The following is a 12383-nucleotide window of genomic DNA, read 5'->3' as shown; positions in this document are numbered from 1 at the left end:
GCTTGTGGAGCGTCAAGAGCACAGCCCTGGCGAAGTCCATTGTTCATGGATATAGCATGCACACATGAAGATTTTGTCAGCACTGGGTTCGAATCCTATCTTAGCATGCACATATGCTTTGGTCCTACAGACACCTCATAGGACCAAACCATGTTATACAACCCAACACAAACATCTTAGCATGTACATATGTTTTGGTCCTACTGACACCTCATAGGACCAAACCATGTTATATACAACCCAACACAAACATCTTAGCATGTACATATGTTTTGGTCTTACTGACACCTCATAGGACCAAACCATGTTATACAACCCAACACAAACAACGACAGGAATCCATGCAAAAAAGATTGACACGGTCGTCAGGTTCCCTTCGTCTCGCTACCATATAACCTGAAGCTGTGAGGCTCTGTACGATGGGAGACAGGATGACTCAGAAAACATCACAAAAGTGTGCTACACGAAAACGGTGAATCAGCAGGATGATTCCGAGGATCTCAGAACTTGAGATCAAATGACAAAGTAGCAAAAAGAAAAGGAAAAAAAAGCTCAGGCAGCAACCATGCCCACCAAGTCTCTTTGTAGAAATATGGTTACATATGGTGTTTCTCATATTGTAGAAGCATACTTCCAGTACATAACATTTGTACAACGCCATCTTTGAGAAAGATGGCTGCCGTGTTGCAAGAAGGGTGGCGTCACAGCTTCTTTCTTGCACATCTTGTTCTTTCATTTTTCCAAGCCGTTATTTGGTCGGGCATGGTATAGTATAAGACTTGCATGATTTCTTTTCCTCCGTGTCTGATGAGATCTCTAATACTGCAGAAACATCTGGTCCTCAAGCGTGATCATCTAATCAAACCCAAAAGCTCCAGTGGAAGATACGGAATCATCCCAAAGACAATACTTGTAAACGAAAACTAAAGCAATGAGGTGTATGTTGCAGCAATTGGAATCAGTAGATAGAGTCGTGTCACAAATCGAGTGTTCGATCATCTATCATGAAGTCTTAATTCACCAAAATGACCCTTTAATAGCATACCGTCAGAAGCATCAATGCTCACTACTGGTTCAAGACATTGCAATTAAACAAACAAATGAAAAGCTACACATATTGGATTTCTACTTACAAACTTTATCCTTCACCAGATATAATAAAACTTGAGAGTGGGTCTTGGTACAATAGTAAGATTGCTCCTTTACCAGAGATCAAGATTTGAGTCACGGAAATAGTGTCTTTAAATATTTAAAGGTAAGACTGCGTACATTGACCCTTCCCAGACTCCACATTAGCGGGAGCCTCATGCCCTAGGTACGTCTTTTTGTTTAGATATAAGAAAACCTTATAGAATCAATCTGACAAAATCTTAACTTCTTTTGTACCAAATGAGAGGTAAGTTAGAGACAAGTTGAGTTGCATCTGTCATAAGTGAGAGGATATTTCACTTTAAAAAACTGAGTTAATCTAGTTATCCAGTCAGAATTAGGACAATTTGTACCTCAAAAAGACACGTACGGCCTCCATTGGGTTTCCTGCCAAGGACAAAAGTTGGCTTAGCTTTGACTTCGACATTACTGAATATTTTACTGGAGTCCTCTGTATACAAGGGACCTATTACAGAAACAACACCAAAAAGAAGGCAACATGGTGAAACTATGAAGCGTGATACCAGAATGGGCAATTACCTCAAAAGCGCCTCTTCTGTTGAGGATAACCAGGATTCTGCATTCCCATACTTGGATCTTTTCGTCTCAGCTATTCCCAAAAGGATAATGTATAAACATACAAATATCCATATTACAGAAAATATGCATTAAAAAAAAAAAAGGAGTGCTGCAAAGACTACCTGCTGCTGATGGGCCTGAACTGCGGCACCCCTTGGAATAGGAATATTACCAGAACTTGGAGCACCAATGCCAGCTTGGGGTGCAACATTAAAAGTTGACATGCCTGTGTTTGGCATCCTTTGCATTCCAACTACATGCATAGACCGAGGCATGGATCTTGAAGGGGCAACAGATGCAGCTGCTATGTTTCCAGAAGCAGCATTTCCAGAAGATACCTAGTAACAGAATCATGTTATCACAATAAATTAAAGGAACCCAATCAGTGGCAGAATCAGATAAAGGAGTGTCCACAACTTTTTGTTTCATGCAACTTAATTTTATATGTTATTAAGTATATGATACAGATTTTTGGGCCTCATCAAGAATAGAAACTTTTGACATGTCTTCCCATTATGCTTTTCTGGCATTTATTCCAAACTTATCGATTTTAAAATTTGAACCTAATTCCATTGTTGAAACTCCAAGTTAAGTCAAACCAGTTCAGATAGATTTCAGGTAATGAATATCATTTTCTGAAATCCCTTTTCATGATTTACACCCTTTTTGTTAGTCAATCTCCTGATTTGGCTCAGTAATCTTTTGAATTGCAATCAAGGTATCAATCTCTGCTTAAAATAATTTTAAAGCCTGGAGACACCATACAAACATAGTTTTGATGTTTAAGTATTGCACTAAAACCAACTGGACAGCAAATCAGGAGATTGACTAAACAAAAAAAACAACTGGACAGCAAAACAAAACAGAGAAAACTGTGTGTGGCTTCATTAAATATCCACAACTAAAAGTCCCAGTCCTTGGTACCTGGCGTGGATATCAAATATGGCAGTAAAAGGATTTCATTATGTTTGACTGAAGTTGCTAACTATATTCAGGATCTGATTTTGATACCGGTTGAGAAGGTTGAACAGCGACTGTTCCCTCAAAATCTGCAGTGGTGTCAACTGGGCGAGCAGGGTAATTAACAATTTTTTCTCCTGGTTGAGATGGTACTAAAGCACTGAGAAAGAACAGCAAATTTTCCTTGTTAAATTATGATAAAACATAGTTGAATGTACATTCATAAATCATTTATTGTCAGGCATTTATAAAAAAAGCACAAGATGAAATGATTTGTATAACTAATTGAAGAAACTAGATGTAAACTAGTCTCTTCAATGTGACAAATAACAACAACAAAAACAACAACTTACTTCCGTCCTGGCAGAGGATCCATCCGGAAGTACCTGAAAAAAAAGTTCACTGTGAATGTTAAAATCAAAAGAAAAGGAAAAATGCCTAAAATCCAATCAATGCATCCATAAATAAATGAAGAAAAAAGGACACAAAACATCTCTCGAGAAACCTAATTATATGCACAAATGACTCAAGGAGTGCATTGGATAACATCTTCAGTAACTGCAAGATACGAAAATGATCCAGTAAAAGCAATATGAAGTTTTCGAATAGTGATTTTGTTATCCTACAGGATTGGGCTGAATTTCGATGAACAACCCTTTCTGCACAATCTTTTAGGCAGATGGTCTCACATTGTACATTGCTGATGGGTTAGATTCTTACATAAAACAACAACACAATTACCAACTTGGTTTATGCATTTGGTCATGTGACACAAGGCCCATAACCCATTCAATCAGGTTATTTCTAATAGGTTTGTGGAGTTAAGATGTAACAATTATAGTATCAAATCAACAATAGAGGATGTTTGTATTACTAATCTAGTAGGAAATAGCTACCTATAGATAATGCAAGAGGCATGTTACATTATGGAACCCCTCTATAGTACTATATTCCACATCACCTGCTAGGAAATGAATTAAGCCATGTATGCTATTGTTGGGCCTGAATAAAACATCACCCCTTTTGGTAAAAGAGATTGTAATACCAATTATCCACATACGTAGTTGATGATGAGTTAATAAGACTTAATTTGTCCATAAGACTTAATTGGTCCATCACCAGTAACATTGGCTCAAGCATTATCGACCATGCTCTTTGAAACCTATTATATTCAAGTTATTGGGCTAGCAGGTCTAACAAATTGTAATAACCATTAATGATATGTAAAATCAACAGTTTACACCATATTGACAATACAACTCCCTGCTAGAAATAACTAAATACATGGTGGCATCTTTGTCATATCGTCAAAGTATTCATTAAAATAACTGTCATGAGCATTGAAATCCATCTACATAATCTTTCAGCATTCACATAGTGGACAGTAAATAATCATTGTGATGTCGTAGTTAGTTACCCGGCACACGATTAAGAACAACACATTGAATATCCACTTCATTCTGCTATAACTGGTTATTCAGCTATTAATTCCAAATGACAATTTCAAGAATTAGTTTGACCTGGATTACTTTAGAATATTTGGCCATAGATATTCAGGACTAGAACCCTTGCTATAAAAGCCTAGATGACACAATGCAATATTTATATAATTCAAATGCACCATTAAATTTTCTTTACGTTCCTCCATATCTAAATGGCTACCTGCGGTAACCTAATTCATCTAAAATTATAGGCTCATGCACCTTTTATGGACATTTAATAATCAATTAAAAGACATGCAGAAAATACACCAACGGTGCTCTTAACTCCTAAGAATGGATACCTTTATGCATGGAGAGCATGAAAAAGTGGTCAAGCAAAAACCAAGTGACTCACAACAACCAATCAGTATAAGCTGAAACTTTAGCTATTCCAAGTTCCCTTACAAATCTCAAACAATTCTATGCAAAAGCACTGAACTTGACCTCTTATAACTAATGAAGATTCAGTCTATTCAGATCTACAAATAATTTCCCAATTCCAATGAGGTAATGAGCACAGTTAAGCCCCAGCAGCTTTTCAGCATTATAAACAAGCCATGACAAACCCATGAAGGTAGAGTTTATCCCATTTTCCCATTAATTAACTCTCTAAGTTCTTTTATGGTATATTTTAGACAAAAGCCACAAATGATATGACAAGCACTTGAATTCTATTCATGCTAATTACAATCCTAAATATTTATAGCCCTTCAAAGTTCAATAATCTGATTAGACATGAACAAGGTTCCATCAATGGCACTGCTTGGAAAATTCTGCAAAATGAATTAAAAGTTACCAATGTCATTAAGAAGGTAGATATGAAATAAAACATTTACATAAAATTCTTGCCAAATGTTATTCAGTAGGTACAAACAAAATTAAATTTGTATAGAATATTTCCATCACAATTTTTATAGTAAATTTACAAACAATGCCAATGAAAAGGTTCAGTGAATGCTATTCAATACGAGTGGTTCCTTTTATAATTTGCAAGGACTTCATAAAATTCATGAACTGTTTTCCAAAATTACTTATCATAACAAAACACAATGGTAGTATGAAAACATGACAACCTAGAGTTGATTCACTTTCTAGAAAATTATTTTTCATGTAAAGTCAATTAAAGCTGAGATCTAAAACTTCAACAGCACATTAGAGCACATAAAAGAAAAGCATGCAAGGCTTTCTAAGACTTTTGGAAGTAGGAACTTGCTACTTTTAAAACTTCAAATATAATGAAGGCACTTCTAGGAAACAAAAAACAGAATAAGTTTATGAATGTTAATAAAAGCAACAGCAGCAACGTGCACAATGGCCCTAAATTTCTGGCTCCAACAGACCCGTCTATATGGATGACTGATGCAAGTCACCATGGCAGAAGAATAATCAAAAACCACTTCAACAATGACAAAAAACAAAAGACAGAAAGACAGTGGATAATTTGATAAAAAGAAAAAAATCAATCTTTACTCATGCTCCAGAGCTTGCGCTGCAGTAATACGCTTTCGAGAATCATATCTGCCAAAATAATATGTTTCAGATGAGTCTGTGATACGAAATTGCAAGAGTTTTCAGTGCAATTTGATTTCAGGAACATGATACAATTATCAGCAATTAATATAGCTGAAAAGAACCTAAATATGGAACATTTCACAATCCTTGGATAAAAAATAGAAAAAGGAAGAGAATCTGCCTTGGTTGTCATTACAATAAGATGTCAAAAGAACAGTAAAAAAACAATCGATGATGGATTTGTGCAGTTCCATTCAGTAATTAAAGTAATAATTGAAATCATAAACAACAAAAGTAATACCACAAAGCAGAGTTGCATATTAAATTTAAAAACTGAGACAATGTCAACAATGAGTTCGCAAAAGAATACGAATATCAAATGGCAATCTATCACAAAATTGTTTGATAAAATACAATCAATGAATGAAAAATGAGACCATAAAGAGAACAAGCATAAATCATTAGAATAATATAAAATATTCCAATAGAGTATATTTCGTTCAGTTTGAGTTTTCTTATGATGAAAACCCCAAAAGAGGCGACAAAATGGAATGTTTGGTCCAACTTGCATCTAAATGTTAGTTATCCACCATTATATTTTAGATTTAACAAAATTGAACCATTGGTTCTCACTTATCCAAATTTATCCTGGAGTTCTTGGGCCACAGGATGCATTCTAAATTTGTTGATTTTGCTTGAGGTACCATATGTAAGACTATTCCACATTTGTACTATCCTCCTCAAGCCCCATGTAGTTGGTTGATTACTATTTTCATTTTTCTTAAACATCTCTCCCCCCTATATTTCTTCTTCACGTTTCTTCTTCCATCACCTCTAATCCACCTGTCTCTCTCCTCTCATTTTTCCTCTCCACATCTCAGTCCTAACAATTTTTAATCATCCATCAATCCCAAGCTCACCATCTTTGCTATTATATCAACCACAGAGGCTTCATTAGTGACAGTTGAATCTACCATCTCTTCAACAAAACCACATAGATCCAAGCCTTAATTCTCATCGGATTGTGAACAAGGACTATAAACTTGGTCCAGTACTGATAACTATCAGTGGTAGGATATCGGTGCTCCACACAGTATACCGAGCATCAATTCAGGTCACTTGGGTCTCGTGCCAACCGAACCATCAAAAGTATATTATTATAGAGAAAAATATATGCAGCAGAATGCAATAATGTGGAGTGGGACAGCATTTTGGTAACGTGATGTCACAATATAACTGTGGTGACACATCTTGGCATTGGTTAGCTTATCGTCTGATAAACTTGGTACGATAAGCCTACCATGTGACAAGCTCAGCTCTAGACCAAATCAGGTGAAATTACTATGTCCTCACAATGGCTAGTTATTGGATAGATTAAACTGGTCCATACCAACAAACAACCGATACAGTAAAAACTTCAATCCTTGGTTGTGACTCCATGCTGAACACGTGTTGAGATAATATTTTAGTTGTCCTTCAAATACCAAGCAACCAGACTGACTTTGTATACTTTAATTTTGTGTTTCTTGTATTTTGGTTCGGCTTCAATTCTACAGACTAGATAACTAAAAGTTAGTTTTCATTCAATATATTTGCAGTAAAAATCACTAATACAAGTTACAAAATACACCTCTAAGTGGGTAAATGATCAAGAAAAATGCACAAAAAGATGAAGGAAATTGAGTCAACCCCAAATCACAACCAAGAATAAGTTTACAATCATTAAATCTGTGATTGACTAGTACCCCCTTGGAGGATTTGATTTTGAGGGCTTCTGCCCGATCAGTTCTAGCTTTGCCAACATACAGAACTCTATTCATCGATGTTTAGATGTACATTAGAAAAAACAATTAACACAATGTAAATAAAAGAACTAGCAATCGAGACCACCAGGACAAGATGCACCTTAGTGAGTAAATGGTAGAACTCAATTCTGTCAACATTTAAAATATATAGATTGGATTTAAACACTAATACTCTATTTACAAGTTTCATAAGATGATGAATTCATTATCCTCCAGCCAATCATTTCTCACATTAAATATTGACTAAACAATAAAAGAAGAAAGACAAAATAAAATCTTTGAATGAAACTACCACATAATTACTTTAGATACATGAATGATGTAATTACTACAAAAGAAAACTAAAATTATATTGACCAACAATGACAGCTAATGTAAAATTAGAGGGAATAAACTAAGAAAAAATAAATTATGCCTACATCACATGAACTCACAGGAATCATGATAAATTTATGGAAAGAGTGAAACAATCCCATCAAATGCTTTTCCTATGGAAAGAAGTTCCCCTTTGTTAATATATATTATGAACTTCAGAATCTTTGAGCAAAAATAATGTTCTAGAAGAGACTCTGTTCTTCAATAATCGAGGAACCTAGGTTTGTATAAAAATAAAGAAAACAACAGACCTTGGTTAAAGAAGTTCCAGGAAGCCATGAGGTACAACTAGCTACTATATCTATCATTTCCTAGATGGTGTCTAAAGCTAACCTTCCACATGTTTTTTTAGAAGAGGCAGAATGGGAAGTTGAACACAACATACATGGTTGGCAACAAATTAGGTTGCCAGAGAATCAGATGCACAAACACCATCACTGCTTTTAACAACCTTGCCAGCAAAAGATCCTAAATGACAATTATCTAAGGCCTAAAAGACCCATACTTAAACAGGCAATGAACGAGAAATCACTATTATACATCTATTTAGATCTCAACAGCATGGAGTTAGTATGATCATCTTCGACAGAAAAATTATTCAATGTTTTATGATGGTAAAAAGTCTCCAATGTTTTAGAAAAATTACATACTCCAGCATCTTCGATAGAAGATCATATGCAGGACTTTTCTGAGGCACAGTAACAAAATTATGTAGACCATGGTTATCACTGCAAAATAAAAGTCCAAAAGAACTTACCTCAGCCAATGACTATTTTATAAGAAAATACATACCCCCCTAAATGTCAAAGAGAGATGACTCACTACTTATGGCCCTGAATATGCTGCTGGTCATTTTGCCAATATGGAAGATTAACCAATGTAGGCCACCTTTCAGGTGTAGGATGCCCTGTAAAATATTTGCATATGATTTTTTTTCTGTAGGAAACATAGAATAATTAAAGATTTTTTTTTCTGTAGGAAACATAGAAGATTGACTATTTTTTTTCTCACCTAGTACCTTGAATATCTTGTCCAATTGATCAAGCTGAAAAAGCATTTCGGAGTATAGAGATCAATAAGTAAAATTGTAAGGTACACTCGACATTATATAGAACAGCCCATCTGATAAATGAAGTTTAAGCAAACAAGGAGCCAAAATTTAAAAGTTGAAATCTAAACAGTTAACACCTGAAAAGAGTTTGGAGTAGCTTTGGCTTCAACTCCTTGGAACAATGGTTTCAGAGTCAATAGCTCAGCAAAAATGCATCCGACAGCCCACATATCTAAATGCAATTTAAGGATCTCAAACTTAATAATACGACAAGTGTAGATCCAGCACATACAGTGCACCAGGATACCAACAGCACTTGTATAGTGCTTTGCACCAAGTAGCAGTTCAGGAGCACGGTACCAAATAGTTACCACAACCTGTCCAAAGAGCAAGTATTTGACGACTCATTAAACTCATGAATCTGCAGTTTGGCTGATGCATCTGATCACTTGAGTATAAATTATGTGATTCAAAAATTATATTGTAATAATATTATATCAAATGAATCTAGAGGTATTAGTGTCTTAAATCACTTGTAGTAGTATGTTTGTACCAAAATGTTATACCTTGTTAATTGTGTGCTTGTGGATTTTGTAAATAATACTTTGTATGAAAATGATGTGCAATCTTTCTTTATTTGTCGTTTTCCTTTCCAACAATCAGGTCATGATGACATGATTATGCACCGTATGCATACACATGATAGAGATAGCCCTGACTTAAAGAAGGGTCTAGGTTTTATTTAGAAGGTTTTAATAAACTCTGTTGTCAGATCATAAGGTTGGGATGAAAAGCAACAGTATCAGCCCAATGGAAAATGAGCATGAAGACGAATAATATGAACACGTAAGCAAGCAACATATCATTTTAACATTACCAGGTGATAAATCATATTCATGAACTAGCTGTTTGGAAGTGAGAAGTTTTGCATGTGATGAAGGCAATTTTTACCCCGTTTTCATATAATGGCTTCAGTGGAGCTTGATAGATTCGAGCAAGTCCAAAATCAGCAATTTTTACAACTCCATGTTCCTCTCCATCTCCCATAACCTGATTCAGATCCAACACATGAAGAAACATTAAGAAATCTTAATTTCTTAAACTTAGAACAGAATGTATCCAAGCAATACCAGAATATTTGATGGCTTCAGATCACGGTGTATAATCCAATTACTGCAAGCAGAAATGGTACTTGACAATTTCAGCACCCCACCTAACATTTTACAATTTGCTATTCGTGCAATGACAATAGTGACACCAGAGCATATAATGTTTAATCAGACAAGAAACAATGAACCCATTGCATGTAAAACTCTCACCTATGAAGATAGTTTAGTCCATTAAGCAGCTGCCAGAGCAACGACTTTACAGTATATTGATTAATACTGTGGCTAAGCTTTTCTCGATGATGTCTGATAATTTCCTGTAGTGCACAGGAATAAAGGGAGGAACAGTGATGACATAATAAATCAAAATCTAATAACTGAAAATACTGATAGCATACACAATGTAGTAAGTTTCTTTATTGGCTTGAGTTAATTTTTGCAATGCCCAAGCTCAGACCAAGTAACCCTCACTTTCATTTCTAAATAACGTTGTATTTTGTTTAGTTTCTAGAACCAAACAACCAAGGTTTTATATGCAAAAGCCAATCATAAGAAATATGCAGCCTGCAGGTACCTATTTTCTGTCAAATCTAGAATAATATATCATCTCAGAAGCATTATGTACAAGTAAAGCATCGAGTCAAGCAAAACAAGCATGTGAAGAAAGATGAAGAAGAAGACAAATAGGTTGTTTCTACGAATATACACAACATCACGCTCAAACAAATAGGTTGTTTCCATGAATTAAACCTTCCACAATAAAGTCACACGAAAGCAATCTTACTGGTCTATACCATATTGAATGTCAGTGGATATGAATCTCTCTAAATACTACTTGCAAATATTCCTATAAATCAGTAAACTAATATGTATATACCCTGTTTTATTTCTTAATATCACTTGATTTAACGAATCACATGCTTGTTATCCAAAAAATATACTTTCTGTTAGAAACCAGTGATGTTGGTATGACAGAATTTCTTTTACAAGGTAATTAGAAATTTAGAAGACTCACATAGAGATCATACTCAGAATAATCAAATGCTAGATAGAGAGACATATCCACATGATTGATGTGTACATTCACCAGTTTGACAACATTCTCATGACAAGTTTCTCGCAGTAGCTGCAATGACAACAAAATAGATTGAGAATATATATGAAATATAACCTGGTACACGGATCTTATCTCTACTACAACAATAGAAAAATAGATCTACTGCAATGTTTAATTTTTTCTTTTTGTAATTTTCTTTTAGACCATATCAATTGTTTTATGCACATGCACTATACCATGAAGAACAGAACAACGCAGAATGAGTCAATAAGTGAATGGATGAGTAATGTAACAAGCCATCAAGCATAATTTACCAAACATGAAAACATTCATCACATAAATGTTTGAACGGCTCCTGTGTTAATCTTTATAATGGTGCTCTATCAAACTCTGGTCGGCACCAGTGCTCCTTAAGGATGGCCATAATCAATTTGCGACATAGAAGAAACCACATAAATCTTAAAATGAAGAAATCCATATAACTCAGTTGCTCCTTCCCCTTTCAAGAAAGTTATGTTTCTGTAAGAGTAAGATCCAATTTAGTACCAGTCTCCACCTCCACTGAGATATTTCAAGCTACAACAGTTGTCTAATCCTTGACCATTTTTAAGAACATCCTTTGATTAGATACTAGTTATTTCTATACTCCTTTTTTTCCCCCGGAAGGTGTAAATAATTATTTGCAAGGACCACAATGTAGCAAAATCATGTTAACCTTAATTTGTTCCAGGGTCTACTAACCATCACCTGCCCATCCCAAATTAGACTTGTTTGTATGACGGGAATCATCCACGACACATTCTTATAATACGGAAAACAAAACTTACTAACTTATCACATAAAACAGTTGCCCCTAACCAAATATCGCAAATGAGGAAATCTCATTTCATTCTTATAATCGGAAAACCTAACTTACCAACATATAGTCGTCTCTAAGACATCATCAAGGAGGGGGGAAAATAACGTTTAGATTTTGGGCCTTTGAGGACCAAGATCCATGGATCCACAGGCCATAAAGGAAAGATACGCACCATGATCTCTCGGATTGCGGTGGGAGAGACGCCATCGCCCTCTTTGGATTGCTTAAATTTCTTAATGGCAATGCAGCACTTACGGAGGCTCGTCCGCGCCAAGAAAACGAGGCCGTAGGTGCCCTCCCCGATCTTCCCCACGAGGTCGTACTGCTGCAGCCACGCCGGCCGATTCACTCCTCCGCCACCGCCGCTTCGGCCGTCGCCCATCTCTCCGCGCCTGCCCTCCTCCTCCCCCGCCCCACTTTTGTGTCCTCTCGTTCTTTCACTTTATTGT

The 12383-nt window shown here is 35.7% G+C and overlaps 1 protein-coding gene across 7 annotated transcripts; it reads right to left on the bottom strand.

Moving 5' to 3' along the window:
* Window positions 1-460: 460 nt before the first annotated feature.
* Window positions 461-12374, bottom strand: LOC135674194 (cyclin-dependent kinase E-1-like). 7 transcript variants are annotated; one of them, XR_010513550.1, is made up of 17 exons: window positions 12107-12374; window positions 11034-11144; window positions 10232-10335; window positions 10043-10085; window positions 9864-9962; window positions 9220-9289; window positions 9050-9144; window positions 8873-8906; window positions 8684-8768; window positions 8512-8589; window positions 5640-5687; window positions 3042-3074; window positions 2740-2848; window positions 1851-2066; window positions 1690-1759; window positions 1503-1600; window positions 461-855 (listed from the first exon to the last, which is right to left on the bottom strand). XR_010513550.1 is itself a non-coding variant. In XM_065183790.1 (17 exons), the coding sequence occupies exons 1-15, from the start codon at window positions 12314-12316 to the stop codon at window positions 1691-1693; spliced, it is 1404 nt and encodes a 467-aa protein (XP_065039862.1). In that variant the 5' UTR covers window positions 12317-12374; the 3' UTR covers window positions 461-909; window positions 1503-1536; window position 1690. The 7 variants fall into 7 exon arrangements, 6 of the variants coding, with proteins under 6 accessions (XP_065039862.1, XP_065039860.1, XP_065039865.1 ...); XM_065183790.1 differs by having other exon boundaries at window positions 461-909; window positions 1503-1536; XM_065183788.1 differs by having other exon boundaries at window positions 1503-1536.
* Between the last annotated feature and the right edge of the window lie 9 nt (window positions 12375-12383).

This window comes from Musa acuminata, chromosome BXJ1-5 (genome assembly GCF_036884655.1).
Source record: "Musa acuminata AAA Group cultivar baxijiao chromosome BXJ1-5, Cavendish_Baxijiao_AAA, whole genome shotgun sequence".
Taxonomy (NCBI): Eukaryota; Viridiplantae; Streptophyta; class Magnoliopsida; order Zingiberales; family Musaceae; genus Musa; species Musa acuminata.
This window is presented reverse-complemented; position numbering and strand designations above follow the sequence as displayed.